General features: G+C 40.4%; 1 protein-coding gene across 5 annotated transcripts in view; it reads left to right on the top strand.

Moving 5' to 3' along the window:
* CPEB3 (cytoplasmic polyadenylation element binding protein 3) overlaps positions 1 to 16,230 on the top strand; it is a 190,859-nt gene that overhangs the window by 134,059 nt on the left and 40,570 nt on the right. For all 5 annotated transcript variants that reach the window (XM_053582708.1, XM_053582712.1, XM_053582710.1 and 2 more), the window contains one exon: positions 356 to 474. In XM_053582708.1, coding sequence (XP_053438683.1) covers positions 356 to 474 — 119 coding nt within the window. The remainder of the gene's footprint in view (positions 1 to 355; positions 475 to 16,230) is intronic.

Genomic DNA, 16,230 nt, shown 5'->3' with positions numbered 1-16,230 from the left:
CCAGCTATTTTTTGGATATAGTTGTCATTGTTATTTGACAGGCCCAGGCTGGGTTCAAACCCATAAGCTTCAGTGCATGTGGCTGGCACCCTCGCTGCTTGAGCTACAGGTGCCGAGCCAACCTGACCTATTTAGTGGAAATTCCACTGAGGTGTTCTGAACTTGCTTTCCTGAGTAATTATGAAAATGAAACAAGGCAGTGTCTATGAGTAACTAACATAGTGCCTGGCACATGAGAGCCTCAAGTTCCTTTGTTCCACTTGAGCTTCTTAGATTTTAGTAAGAATCTGCCAACATTTTTTAATTGGTACTTTAGTTGACTGATTCCTCCCCACCCTTTTTTGTTCTTTCCAAGGCTATGCTTTTCTGCTGTTCCAGGAGGAGAGCTCAGTGCAAGCTTTGATAGACGCCTGCCTAGAAGAAGATGGGAAACTATACCTGTGTGTGTCAAGCCCCACCATCAAGGATAAGCCGGTAAGTAACATACAGGCAGCTGTTGCTTTTCCAGAGCACACATGCAATTGGAATAGCTGATCTCCTCCTCCTGTTAATGGACATGCTAGTATTTAGGATCTTCTTGCCTAGCTTGACCTAGCTATGTGTAGAATTGGACTGTTGCTGATGGTGGGAAACTAATAAATTATTCAGTATTTCATTTTATACCTTTGGAACCATGTATAAACACATGTGCCCTTATCTTCCACTTTACAGCTCTCTTTTAAGGTAATTCCTATTCAGAAACTCTGAATTGAGATAAATAATGCTCTTACACGTTTGGCAGCTGCTTTCTTTCATTATTTCAGATCAAGGACATGAGCGATTTATTTTTTAAAAAGATCATAATTATTGATGCTTATGTGCCTTTCAGTGTAAGGCATTGTGCTGGGTGATACCCATAGCTAGCCAAATAGAGCCTTCTGGGCCAGGAGCTCACACTCTAAAATGGATAATTTTAGTGAGGCAGGAGAGGGGAAAGACAGAGAACATAGAGCTGAAACCCTAAAACAGATTTTGTGGTTAAGAGTTTGTGGTTTCTGGGCCAGAGTGTGAGTCCTTGGATAAGGGAGGAATACTGCTTCCTTTCTCCAAGAGAGGTAGGTATCAGTGGAGAAGGGACAAGACCATATTTAGAGCAGAAGAAAAGAAGTTGGTTAACATGGCAGAAGTAGTCTAGGGAAAGTTGGCAAGAGTGGGAGTGGAGTGAGTTTGTGTAGTCAGGCTTGAACATAGAGTAGAAAATAGAGTATAAATAGTGGTGTGGAAGTGGCAAGAAACCAGAGCGCTATATACCACAGGGCCTGCAGCAGCCCCTGTAAGATTTGCACCAGAAGAGTGTGGTTTGCTTGGCAATTAGATTTATTCTCAGAAATGTGCCTGGGGGCTTGGCACCTATAGCTCAACCGGCTGGGGTGCCAGCCACATACTCCGGAGCTGGCAGGTCCCAATCCAGCCCGGCCCTGCCAAACAACAGTGACAACTATAACCAAAAAAATAAAAATAAAAATAGCTGGGCATTGTGGCAGGTGCCTATAGTCCCAGCTACTTGGGAGGCTGAGGTAAGAGAATCGGTAAGCCCAAGAGTTTAAGGTTGCTGTGAGCTGTGACACCAAAGCACTCTAGCCAGGGTGACAGCTTGAGACTCTGTCACAAAAAAAAAAGAAAAAAGAAAAAACAGAAATGTGCATGGGGAAATAATTGGGGTTGGATATGGAAGTTCCCAGTTTGAGTCTTAACTGTAACATTTACCTATCTGTTTGGCTTTGACCAAGTTGCCTAATCCTTTCTGAATTTTGGTTTCCTTACCTGGAAAATGGAAGAAAAATCACTCTTCTCTGGCTTGATGAGAGCCTCAGATAAGAAGAAATTGAATATGAAAGTGGTAGAATCAGGGACTTGTACAAATGTTAAGTGGCTGATGTTACCAGTCTGGTACAGTGCTGTGGGATTCAGGAGAGCAAGGTTAGAGATCAGCTACCTGATCTATTGAGAAGGATGATGACATCTAGAACAGGGTTTACAGTTGGTTGGGAAAGAGTGATATTGGGACTTGGCCACCCATAGGGGGAGACTTCAGCATTTAAATCAGAAGAGGGGGCTCAGTGCCTGTAGCTGAAGCAGCGAAGGCACCAGCCACATACACCAGAGCTGGCGGGTTCGAATCCAGCATGGGTCCGCCAAACAACAGTGACAACTACAACCAAAAAATAGGCAGGCATTGTGGCGGACACGTGTAGTCCCAGTTACTTGGGAGGCTGAGGCAAGAGAATCGCTTAAGCCCAGGAGTTGAAGGTTGCTGTGAGCTGTGATGCCATGGCACTCTACCCAGGGCAACAGCGTGAGTCTCTGTCTCCAAAAATAAATAAGTAAATAAATAAATAAAGTAGAAGAGGGAACTACTAAAGAATGGGGATTTTGAGTCATAGAAGAGTAATTAAATGATGCAGAAAAATAAGCAAGGATTTTAGCCAAAGCAAAAGTGCCACTATATAATTTTCATATAATTTTCAAAGTTTGGGACTATTGCCAAATTTTGGTAACAGTGACAATGTTGATTAGGATAGCTGTGCAAGTGGAAAAAAACAGGAGAAAGCAGTGGGGGGTGGTGGTGGTAGGGAACCTTTGTTAACTTTGATCTTTATTTAAACGCTGTAGAGAAGTTGTATATGATGTGGGAGGCATGGGGGCTAAAATAATGGAAATGTGTAGTGTTTCATCTGAATAAATGACAACAAAGCTGAAATAACTTCTCTAAGCCTCTTTGGAGTAGGGTGAGTGAGAGAGTGTGTACCCCTATTAGATGTCTGACAGGTAGCTGATCAACCTCCACAGAGCTTTGGTCATGCTCTGTGGAGATATGGTCATGTAGAGATATGTATTTTTATATATAAAATGGCAGAGGTATAGAAGTACACTTTGCGGTACTAATGTCCATAGTAAGTTAAGAAGCTACTGAATCGAGGCAAAGGGACAGGAGATGAGCATGTAGGGCTTATGTACTTTGGAAGCATTGTGTCATTGGCTCTGTAGGGAAGGAAGATAGTGTGTCTTGTATGCAAGGACTCAGCTCGACGGGATGTTTATTAAGAGAGAAACGAGCAGCAGAAGTTGCAGATGGAAGTGATGTGGAGGCAACACCAGCACTGTTATTTTCAATTCTAAACACATGTATTACCCTTGACCTGAAGGACTTTAACAATAGATTATCTGTTTTGGAAACGTTTGTGGGGAAACTAACTTTCATTTATGTGTTTCAGCAAATTTCTGCCTTATTGCAGTTTTCATTTTCTGAGCTTAAGAGCAGCAGTTTTATTGCAGCTTGGTGAATTTTGGATGGTGACTGCCAGTCACACATTTCTTTGACCCAGAAATACTCAGAATTTCCAGTATAAACAGTTTGAGTAAAACTTAGAATGGTTAGAACATCTGAAAAGAAAAAGGGGGAAAAAAACTTAGAATGAGAAACATAAAAGTCCCCAAATGCATAATTTTAATGAACTGGATACATTTTGGGTTCTAGCTCTTTCAGGTCCATTTTTGAAATCTTCTCTTCCTTGGCTTTAGTTTCATATCTACCACTCCCAGCCCCATTTGATCATAGTTCCCTACCTACGTTCTGATACATTCCACCTCATTGTGGACAAGGGAAAAAAAAAAAAAAAGAGCTGGGTTGAACCTTGGGAGTAAATGAGAACCTTGGCAATAGCTCAAGGCAAAGTCAATCTCTGGAGCTCATTCACCAAACTTTTTTTGAGCTATGGCTCTTCCTTGCTTTTACCTCTTGGTTTAAGTAGCCTTCATTCCCTACCTTTTAGGATCTCAGTACCCTCATTCTGTTGTTTAGTTCTCTCCGACCCTTCTTGGATTTCCCCTTAAAAATAAACCATGTTCCAAAATGACCTTGAAGATTTTCTACCTTTTGTCTTTCTTTATCGTCCCTTTCCCTCAAACTCTCGTCCCTTTGAATATATCAGGTTAATCAGATTTTTTTCCTAATGCAAACCCTAATGGCAAGGGTTCCTTTCACCTGTCTTGTTCAATATCATGTTTATATTTTAATTCAAATTAGTTCCAAATTAGTGGATTTCAGGTTGTATTAGGGAGATATTTTTGGTCAGTGATTACCTTTCATTAAATGACTCTACTCAGACTGTTGTCTGTATGGGTTTGGTCCTGAAAGATAATAGAAGGAACTATATTTACCCAAAGACTGGCAAGACAAATTGGCAAGAGCAGGAGCTGTGTTGCAAAGCTTCTTTATCTGTGATTTTTTTTTCCTCCTCCAGCGAAGGGAGTCCATACCTCAGGTGTCTCAGGCACATCAAAAGATAGCTGTGTCCATGTGCAGGCTTCCAGTAAAGTAGGCCAACATTGTAGACAATGATCTCTCGCATCAACGTGACTCTACTTTTTGAATATATAAATAGATTGAACCTGAAGGTTCAGACAGTAAGCTGATAGAGCAAGAGACCTTGAAGATCTAGCAGAGATAGAGGTGAAAAAGAGTAACCTTGAAAAGGAAATGTTAATGGCTCTAAAGAAGACATTAGCCAGAGATGTGGGACATAGCAAACACCTTGAAAGGAAGTATCAGAAGTTTCCTGCTTCCTTCTCCTTACAGTTTATATCATACAACTTCTATGTATCCTGACGTATGACATTGATTTTGTTGTATATTTATTTAAGCACTGTATTACCAAATGGAAGTGTGCTTATGTGGGGTCTCTTGTTTATGTTATTGTTCAGGTAACATGATCATTGCTTAAAACTTGAAAAACAAAAATTGAAAAGAAATGCTTAAGTCAAACTGATTCCATATTGTATATCAGTCATCACATTATACCCCGTAAATGTATACAGTTATGATTTTAATTAAAAATCAAATTTAAAACATCAAAAAAATTGAAAGGAATGGTGAAAATAAGGAACTTGGAAATAAAGACTGGTTTAATTCTTCTGTGTTTAATTCCAGCCAATATGTCTGTCATTCTGGTTTCTCCTGCCCCCATTCAGGATCTCTAGCATTTTTAAGCATTCCTCTTTAGTTACAAAAGTAATCCAAAACCTTTTGCCCATGATTTAAGACCTTCCTTGTCTGGCTTCAATTTTTTTTCAACTATCCCTTTTTCTGCTTTCCTTCTGAACCCCATGTTCTAAACAAACTGAAATATTTCTGCTCCATTCTCAATTTCTAATTCCTACCCTATTTCAAGATTCCTCTCAAATCCTATCCCTTTCATGAATCCTTCCCTAATCACTATACCATCTATTGGGAATCATACCTATTTTATAGCTCCCTCCAGTCCCACAGAACCATCTTTTCAAAACGGTGTACCTTCAAGCTATGTTTGAGTTTCTACTAGTGTCAGGGCACAGTGCTGATTACTGTGAATTTATTATGAATTGACATAAATCTTGTGTTCAAAAAGTGAATAGTATACTGGTTAGATATACAAATGTACAGAATGTCTGTGGAGCCTGGCACATAAGAGGTTCTCAAATATTTGTCAAATTAAGAAAAGTTTAACAATGAAAGTAAAGGCGGCGCCTGTGGCTCAATGAGTAGGGCACCGGCCCCATATGCCGAGGGTGGCGGGTTCAAACCCAGCCAAACTGCAACAAAAAAATAGCTGGGCGTTGTGGCGGGCGCCTGTAGTCCCAGCTGCTCGGGAGGCTGAGGCAGAAGAATCGAGTAAGCCCAAGAGTTAGAGGTTGCTGTGAGCTGTGTGACGCCACGGCACTCTACCCGAGGGCGGTACAGTGAGACTGTCTCTACAAAAAAAAAAAAAAGAAAGTAAGGTACATGTATTTTGGAGAGTTCATATGTATACTTAGAATGATGAAAGAAACTTCCTGGATGAAGTGTCATTTGAATGAGGTCTGGAAGGTTGGAGAGAATGTGGACTTGGCCAAGAGAAAGGTGAAGGCATGGAGAGTAGACATTTTAGGGGAAGGCAAAAAAAATGAATAAAGAAATGAAAAATTGTGTGACATGGAGAACATTTAGGTTGGTTAGATGGAGTACAAATGTATGAAACGGAATAGAGAGGAATTAAATTGGGAGTAGGTAGCAGCTAAGGTATAGGACACCTTGACTGATTTCCTCAGTCCTTTGTGGTATTTTTACTATTTTTTTCTTTTTTTTTTTTTTTGTAGAGACAGAGTCTCACTGTACCGCCCTCGGGTAGAGTGCCGTGGCATCACACAGCTCACAGCAACCTCCAACTCTTAGGCTTACGTGATTCTCTTGCCTCAGCCTCCCGAGCAGCTGGGACTACAGGCGCCCGCCACAACGCTTCGCTATTTTTTTGTTGCAGTTTGGCCCGGGCTGGGTTTGAACCTGCCACCCTCGGTATATGGGGCCAGCGCCCTGCTCACTGAGTCATAGGCGCCGCCTGTATTTTTACTATTTCATTATCCACCTATTACTTCCTAAAACATAACTATAATTTCACCTTGGCCCAGTCAAACTAATTTTGTGTGTCCATCATAGAATTCATGATCATATCAGCCTGTGTGTAATATCCCTCCTAGGAAATCTTTAGCATTTCTGGCCATCTTGATTTGTTTTTTGAATTCTTGGCCTAAGTTTGTGGATTTGGGTACCTTTCATCATAAGAATTTCCCCAAAGAAGGAATTCCTTTTCTAAAATGAGAGAAGTATCTCTTACTCATAATAAACCCTATTTTTTTGTCCGAAGTCTCTAAATTTGCAGAGTTTTTTAGTGCTTGAGTCTTTGGAAGCTATATTTCTTTTCCAGGGAGATCTAAAAGATGATGCATGTACTAAATGGTAGCTAATAGACAATACAGCCAAAGCTGTCCCTTAAAGGATCACATTCAGTGTTTTCCAAAGTGTGTTCTGAAGAACTCCTGTCCAAAGGCTGGTCTCTTGAGATGATCATAGAATACAATAGTTTTGCTCATAATAGTAGTTGTCCTTTTTTGAGCACTTCCTTTGTGCGTTTTATATCCATTTCCCCCCTTATTATAGGGTTCTGTATCCAAAAACACTTTGGGAAACATTGATACATTAAGGTTCTGAGAAGTCTTAAAACATAAATTTGTATAAAATTGTTTAATCCAGCATTTTGGATACCTGCTTTGGGGACACTACTTGCACAGATTCCTGTGAAATTAGTATTCCATGAAACTCACTCAAAGAATAGGCTTCTTCCCAGGAAAAACTTAGGCAACCTGAAATGTTATGTGTGCCTTCCTCTCAATAGTTTTAATAATCAGTATGCCAGTAACAACATCCTTGTCCTAGTACCGTGGAGCTGAAAATACACATTTATGTAGCCCCCAGATGAAATTGTCTGGCTGGGATGTAAGCTTGCCTGAGGAGATTGCCTGAGGATTGCCTGAACCTAGAAATTAAAATAGCTGAATATAGTGCTGATTTCATTGCTGTATCATTCTTCTTGAGCTTTTCTAACTGCTGGGTTTGTTACTAGATCTAAGATGTGTGTTGGTCATTTCTTAATGCATCAAAAATGGGCAAAATGAGTTTGGAGAGAAGTGAGTGGTTAATCGCTTCAAATACATTTTGACTTGTCCAGGAGCCTATCTGAAAGCTATGATTGTGGCCACCAGCCAGGAGGGCAGGTTGCTTTGCAGACACACAACATGACTGCAGTGGAAAGGCTATATTTGGACTTTGGATCAGATAAACCTGGAATTCAGTCCTCAGATGACTTGACTTAGCGTCCTTATCTCTAAAGTAGAGATAATTTTTAGAGCCTATGTGTGGTGACATTTAATGTCACTGTGTGTAAAATGCCTAGCACATTCGGAAGCCAGCATGGCTAAAAGAAAAATAAATGCCTAGCATAGTGGTACGATGTAAGTACTCACAAGTGCTGGCAGTGTCTTTTTTTCTTTCAAAAGGGAATCAGCTATTATTCTTACGTTTTCTAAGTAATGTGGAAGCATCAGCAGTAATGATGAACATTAGGTAATTCCCATCACTGAGTGGGTTATCTGGTGGCATCAGAAATTTGTGCTGATTAAGTCCAAGCCCTTGAGCAGCCACTGATGACCAAACATACTATATTTCCATGCACTGATCCCACAAGAAAATGTCCAGCAGCTGCCTATTATTATTTTTTTTTTTTACAGTCTCACTCTGTTGCCCAGGCTAGAGTGCCATGGCCTCAGCCTAGCACACAGAAACCTCAAACTTCTGGCTTCAAGTGATCGTCCTGCCTCAGCCTCCCAAGTAGCTGGGACTATAGGCACCTGCCACAACACCTGGCTAATTTTTCTATTTCTATTTTTATTTATTTATTTATTTTTGAGATGGAGTCTCATTCTATTATCCTGGGTTGAGTGCCATGGTGTCATACCTCACAGCACCCTCAAACTTTGGGGCTCAAGAAATCCTCCTGCTTTAGCCTCTTGCATAGCTGGGACTACAGGTGCCCGCCACAACACCAGGCTGGTTTTTCTATTTTTAGTAGAAAAGAGACAGGGTCTCACTCTTGCTCAAGCTGGAAATTTTTCTGTTTTTAGTAGAGATAGGATCTTGCTCTTGCTTTTGCTCAGTCTGTTCTTTAACTCCTGAGCTCAAGTGATCCTCTGGCCTTGGCCTCCCAGAGTGCTAGGATTACAGGCATGAGCCACCTCACTCAGCCAGCAGCTGCCTTTCTACAGCTCAGATCACTCTTTTCACTCTGCTGAAAACTACCTTCAAGGGGCATGGATATACAGGAAAGCCTTTGTTTACTTGCCAAATCTACACAAAGTGCTCACTAAAGGTCAGGTACTGTGCTGGGCAGTTGGGATCCACACAGGTATGTCGTCTCAGCCTTAGAGGATCCTGGAGTCCAGTGGAGGGAAATAGACATGTGGCCAGTAAGTGAACTAAGGAGCCACAGCTGCTGTGATAGACGTGTCATAGGAAGTAGTTGCAGTGAGGGGAAGTGCTCAAAGGGCAGAGTGGTCACATGTTCTTGAGCCAGTCAGGTAGGCCTTTTGAGAGAAGGCGAGGATTTGAGCCATCTGACTATAACATTTAATTAATAATGGCTTTATTACATGAAGCATAGTGCAAAGATATAGATAAGAACGTTCACAGTGCAGTTTACATTGCTCTGTTTCTCCACTGGTAGCCTTATAAAACAGCATACTGAGGGCTGTGTTTGAATTGCTCGCCAGTAGCTGCAGGTCCTTGCATCAGGCGGGCTCTGCAGCTTGGTGCAGGTGGCAGAGGTTTTCTTTTCATGTCTAAATTGTTTCCTAAACCTGATGGTAGACTTGGAGCATCCTGGGAGAGCATGAAAGAATTTCTCAGGGTTACTTTTGTTTTCCTGTCTAGAAAGAAACATGGCTATTTTGATGAGGTTCTCTAGGGCCTACTTATATCTAAGGAAATGGAGGAATAGTCTGAGAGTGAGAATTATAGCTTTTCCCTTGAGGCCTGATGAATTCTCCCTGGAAGCCCCAAAGCTACCCAAGATACAGAATCCTTTTTGCGGCTAAAGACTCAAATCATCTGTTAGGTTCTTTTCTTTCCACTACCCCCAGAAGGGACAGCGGGGCATCTCCTTTTCCTCACCAACAGGTGAAGAGTGGCACTTGAGAACAATATGTAGCATCTAAACTCCTAGAAATTGACTGACCTGTTCATTAGGGAGCTGTGTGGTAAAAATTACATCAAAACGAGATACCAAACGTGAATGTGTTTTGAAGAGTCCAAACCACAATTATTGTGTGGCTGTTAGTTTTTTTGGTGGTTAGTAATAAATCAACTCCTTATACCATTGAAGAGATAAAGATGCCTTACAAACCACAAACTAGTTTATTTCTGATACTGCTGGGGGCACTCCAGTCATTCTATGATGCTTAAAATAGAATTGCTGACAGCTGGAGTGGGTCTGGGTTCATTGCCACTGCAACTGTGCTGTTGCAGCTGTATGTCAGCAGACCTAGGTTTAGCTGACTCATCCTGGTTATTGGGATGAGCTGGGATGCTGCTGCCTGTTGGGGAGAGCAGTCCTGATAGTTCTGCAGTATTGTTTTTCTGATTCATGTAGACTAAAGGGATTGTAGGATTACAGAGAGAAAAATGGAGACTTTTTCCTAAAGAGCTAGAGTTTGAAGGGTACTAAAAAGAAGAAAAAGGAAACCAGAGGAGTCTGGGTGGGAGAGGCAGGAAGAGCTGAGCTCTGAGGCAAGTTCTTTATGGGAAAGAGAACAAATGACTGAGAGGGAATCTGGTCGGGTAGTTTCCTGAGCTGGCCCCCTGTTTGCACTATAGACACTGAACAGTTTGGTTGCTTTTTGGAGCTGCCTTGAGATGAACATATGAAAACAAATGCATTATGCAGTGGGGTGTGTATGTAATGGTGTTGTAACCTAAGGAGGTGACCAGGCAGGGATAAAGTATAGGGTGAGATGTTTAAAATGAGTGCAAGATGACATTGGTAGATGGATATCTAAATTACATTGTGGTCTAAACTGGGAGAATTCTAGAGCTATAGGGAGATTTAGTCATGTTTAGAAATTTGAAGGCTTGAGTTTTATGTTTTAAAATTGTTCTTGTTAAAACTATGTTTTTTGATGGGTACTTTGGCACACACCTTACCAGAGTAATCTAGCACTCTGGGAGGCTGAGGCAGGTGGATTGCCTGTCTCTAAAAAATAGCTAGGCATTATGGCGGGTGCCTGTAGTCCCAGCAACTTGGAGGCTGAAGCAAGAGAATCACTTGAGCCCATGTGTTTGAGGTTGCAGTGAGCTATGTTGCCACGGTACGCTACTAAGACTTTGTCTTAAAAAAAAAAGGCAAAACAAAACTGTGGGGGAGATAGGGTCTCACTATATTGCTCAGGCTAGTCCCAAATTCCTGGCCTCAAATGATCCTCCTATCTTGACTTCCCAAAGTGCTGGGATTACAGTCATAAGCCACTGTGCCCAGCCATATAGCTTTCTGTCTAAAGAAGTGACCCCCCTTATTGCATTTCCTAAATTTTTTCCCTAGCACTTGGCCTAATGTTATCCTTGTTAAGTGGCTTTTAGTTTTAAATAGAATGAAACTCTAGTTTTTACATAGAACTATAATTATTTTATTCCTTATTGATGATAAAGTAGTCAAACTGGTTTGGCAGCATATCTATGCAGTTTAGTCAGAAAACTTTTCAATTCTTTGAATATGTAATATTCACATTTACTATACTTTTACCCATTTAAGGTTAATTTCTATGAAAGCAACCCTTTCAGAGCAATAGCAGGAAATAAGTGAGGAAAAGACTTGGGGTAGGCTGGGTGTGGTGGCTCACGCCTGTAATCCTAACACTCTTGAGAGGCCGAGGATTGCTTAGGCTCGGGAGTTTAAGACCAGCCTAAGCTAGGGTGGACCCCATCTCTACTAAAAATAGAAGAAAAAAATAGCTGGATGTCTTGGTGGGTACCTGTAGCTCCAGCTAATGGGGAAGTTGAGGCATGAGGATCATTGGAGCCCAAGAGTCTGAGGTTGCTGTGAGCTATGATGCCATGGCACTCAACTCCAGGGCAACAAAGTGAGACTCTGTCTCAAAAAATAAAAAATAAAAAAATAAAAGAGAGAGAAAAGACTTGGGCTGGAGCAAAGTTTCTGAAACATTTTATTCAACTAGTCATTACCTTATTATATTATGCCAAAGTTTTTTTTCCTTTTATTTTAATTTTTTTGGAAATGAGGTCTTTCCCTGTTGCTCAGGCTGGAGTATACCAGTGCAATTATAGCTAACTGCAACCTCAAACTGTAGGCTTAACCAATACTCCCATCTCAGTCTCATAAGCATCTGGGATACAGGCATGTTCTACCACATCTGGCTAATTTTTCTTAGTATTTTGGAGATGGAGGTCTTGCTATATTGCCCACACTGGTCTTGAACTCCTAGCCTCCTCTTGCCTAGTCACTAGGATTATAGGTATGAGCCATCATGTCCAGCTATTATGCCAACTTTTCATATACCTATAAATAAGAGATAATAGGGCAATATTATTTAAAGCGTGGAATTAATAAATGTCATGCAAAAATAGATTATATGGAAATAATTTTGGAAATGCTGGGTTAAACAACATTAAATAGATTTCTGTAGAATTTCTTGGAGCCTTTAACTAATTATATTGATGGATGCCACAAAACTCCAAAAGGAAAAGAAAATCTGTACTTTTCCCAGATTGCTTTTTTTGAAGACAAGAGTCTCACTTGTCGTCCTTGGTACAGTGCTGTAGCATCACAGCTCACAGAAACCTCCAACTCTTGGGTTTAAGGGAGTCTCTTGCTTCCCAAGTAGCTAGGACTAGAAGCGCCCACCACAATGCCGGACTATTTTTTGTTTCCAGTTGTCATTGTTGTTCAGCAGGCTCAGGCTGAACTCGAACCCACCAGCTTTGGTATGTGTCTGGCACCTTACTCACTGAGCTACAAGAGCCAAGCCTCCCAGACTGCTAGGCATTCCACAGAATAAACTTCGGGAAACTTTAAAAAGGAAAGTTAGTCCTTTCACTACTAACTGTTGATACTATTAATGCCATATTCTTTTAGATATCTTGAATACTGATGTTAAAGTCATAGTGTGGTATAAATTAGTATATTTATACCAGCAAGCTTTGCATTTTGTTTTTGCCTTTATCTAAAAAAATTTTGCCTTTGGAGATAAACAGTTGTATAAAGCAGATCACTGATTTAGAAGATCAGAACTTAGAAGACACACAATTCAGCCAAAAGTAGATGTCATGGTCCTCATGATAGCTTCTAAAGGAATACATGCTTTAAAAAGAAACTAAAGGAAAACCTTTTTTGTATTTTCTCTTGTGAGTGCTAATGGAGCAAAACATTTCATTGTGAGCTGTATGGTAACTAACCCTTCAAGTCAAAGATCATAGGCTGGGGCCTATGGGATAAATAAGGTGTCCAAATAGCTTTGTTTAACCTGTATAGTGATTTCTTTTGTATAGAGACAGGATCTCGCTATGTTGCCCCTCTTTGGCCTCCCAAAGTACTGGGATTAGAAACCATGAGCCTCTGCACCCAGCCTATCATAATTTTTAACATTTGAATTAGTTCCTAACATTTTAGAAACTTGATGTTTCACATACAAACATGAATTGCTACAGATAGGCATAGTGGCTAACACCTGTAATCCCAGTATTTTGGGCGGCCTTGGCAGGAGGATCTTTTGAGACCAGAATTCTAGACCTGTCTAGACAACATACCAAGCCTCATTTCTACAAAGACAAATAAAAAGCCAGAGCTGGGCACAGTAGCTCATGCCTATACTCCCAGTATTCTGGAAGGCCAAGGTGGGAGGACTGCCTGAGCTCAAGTTTTCAAGACCAGCCTGAGCAAGAGTGAGACCGCATCTCTACCAAGAAATTGTGTGGAAAAATTAGTGTGGCGTGTGCCTGTAATCTCAGCTACATGGGAGGTTTGAGGTTGCAGTGAGCTTTGATGATGCCACTGCACTCTAGCTGGGGCAACAGAGAAAAACTCTGTCTCAAAAAAATAAAATATTAGCCAGGTATGGTGGCACATACTATAGTCTTAGCTCCTAAGTAGGTTAAGGTGGGAAGATTACCTGAGCACAGTAGTTCAAGGCTGCAGTGAGCCATGACCATGCCATGGCACTCTAGATTGGGTAGCAGAGCAAGACCCTGTCTCTTTCAAAAAAAAAAAAAAAAAGAAAAGAAAAGAAAAATTTGAATTTCTAGCAGGTCTTGAAAAATAGAAAATGTCTGACAACACATTTGCAAATGGTAACTACTTGGTGGAGTTGAGAAGGCCTGCATTCTTTGTCCTGGTGTTTGACACATTTGTGTCGCCTGTCCAGCCCTGCAGGCATTTGACTTTGTGTGACTCCTGCTGTAAATATAGGATGTGGCCAGAGTGCTGGTATATCCCAAATGTCCCAAACATAGCACCTCTTTTTAGAGTTACCTTTGTAAACAAATGTGGTCAGGTTACTCCAGGAAGGAGTGCTGTTATCCTGTCAGGATAATTTAAGGGAATCTTCACTATCTTTTGGTGATGTCTGGATGCTTGTTCTTGGGATGCTGATGTCTTTTTTCTGCCCAGAGTATAGTGCACCTGACAATATACTGGAAGAGTTGTTTCATTCACTCACACATACACAGTTATTTCTACACGGTCTTCCCTTGTATGCGTGGGGGATTGATTTCAGGATCCCTGAGGATACCAAAATCCAGGGATGCTCAACTCCCTTATATAAAATGCCACAGTATTGGGCGGCGCCTGTGGCTCAGTCAGTAGGGTGCTGGCCCCATATACCGAGGGTGGTGGGTTCAAACCCCGCCTCGGCCAAACTGCAACCAAAAAATAGCCGGGCGTTGTGGCGGGCGCCTGTAGTCCCAGCTGCTCAGGAGGCTGAGGCAGGAGAATCGCTTAAGCCCAGGAGTTGGAGGTTGCTGTGAGCTGTGTGAGGCCACGGCACTCTACCAAGGGCCATAAAGTGAGACTCTGTCTCTACAAAAAAAAAAAAAAAAACAACAACAACAACAAAAAAAAATGCCACAGTATTTGCATATTACCTATGTGTATCCTCTTGTATACTTATATTGTCTCTGGATTACCCAATACAATGTAAATGGGTTGTTATACTATCATTTTAAAAATTTGTATTTTTACTATTGTACTGATATTTATTTAAAAAATATTTTCTATCCAAGGTTGATTAAATCTGTGAATGTGGAGCCCTCAGATACAGAGAACCAATTGTATATGTAAAAGTTATATTGCCAGGGGAAATTTATATTGAATCTGAGTTCTAATTTCATCTATTCTCCAAAATAATTAATAAAAAACCAAAGATAATTAAAAAGCCGTTCTTCTATTTATGCTCCTTTCCACAAAATAATTGAGGCAGCATATAAAGATAATATTATAATAAGGTAGAGAAACATATATATATATATATATATATATATATATATATATATATATATATATATATATATATATATATATATATATATATCAGAACCAGAAAATGTATCCCAAGAATAAGTCCAGAAAGATGGAATACAGATAGTAGGCACTGACGTCATACAAGTTAGAAATATAGGCCTTGTATGAGAAAGAGCTTATATTTCAGAGAGAAATCGGAGTGTGAGTGAAACTTCTTAGTACAAATATTATTTTTTGCTTAGTTTATAGAGTGTGCTGATGTTGTCTTATGTTGATGTTTCTCTAATTCTATAGAGGTGCCAGCCCTGAGCAGCTATTTTCTGGTGGCAGTAAGGTTTTGTGAATGGATTTAATCAGTACTGTGTTCTGAGCCCTCCTCCTGTATTTTTACCTAATCCGTAGTATAAGAATATGGTAAAGGAATGGGTTGTGTGTGATGTGATGAAGTGAAGGTGGAGGGTGGGGGTAGGGGGTAGGGGGCAGGAGAGAAAAGGCAATAATGAAAGCTGTCAGTGGGAAGGTGTGAGATCTTTTGCAAAGTTCTTTTGAGCAGTAGTAATCCTCAACTGTTACAGAAGGCTTTATTTCCGGTTATTTCTGGTTAAATGAAAACAGACCACTATGAATGCTATGGAATTGTTTTCATTTTTTAAAACAAAGTGATTCATGACTAAAGTCAATTTAACATAAACTGACTGAAATTACTTTACCAGGTGCTGAAACTGCTATAACTACTTTATTAAGAATGAAATTAGAAGAGAGAGGGCGGCGCCTGTGGCTCGAGTAGAGCGCTGGTCCCATATACTGGAGGTGGCTGGTTCAAACCTAGCCCCGGCCAAAAACCAAAAAAAAAAAAAAGAAATTAGAAGAGAGAGTTCTGTCTAGAAAAAGATACATCTTTCTTCTTTGGGGTGGGGAAGGAGTGCAGCAACAATAAAATCCTTGTTCTTACAGTATCAAAAAATTGTCTTAAAATAAAAATCAGTAATGGGCCTTCATTAAGGCATTTAAAAGTGGTAATTTGTGGTATTAATGAATTTGCCTTTGTGGTAAATGTCAAAGGAATGATAAATTAGTCAAACAGACCAAATTTTATAAGGAAACAACTGGATTTCTTTTTTTCATACAGTAAAGATGGAACAAATACCTGAATGTTAATAGAATTGTAAACAGGTCCAAGTTTTTAGAGTCTAGGGAAGAAATGGAGTTTTTGTGGCTCTTGGCTAACTGATGAGGGCAACAGTGTCATGAAAGGCAAAAGGTGAATTTTGTAGGAATCCTAAGGAATGTGTAGACTGTTTCTAAATGAGCAATGCCAGTT

Source organism: Nycticebus coucang, chromosome 3, assembly GCF_027406575.1.
Source record: "Nycticebus coucang isolate mNycCou1 chromosome 3, mNycCou1.pri, whole genome shotgun sequence".
Lineage (NCBI taxonomy): Eukaryota > Metazoa > Chordata > Mammalia > Primates > Lorisidae > Nycticebus > Nycticebus coucang.
Note: the sequence above shows the minus strand (reverse complement) of the source record. Positions and strands in the feature narration are given on the sequence as shown.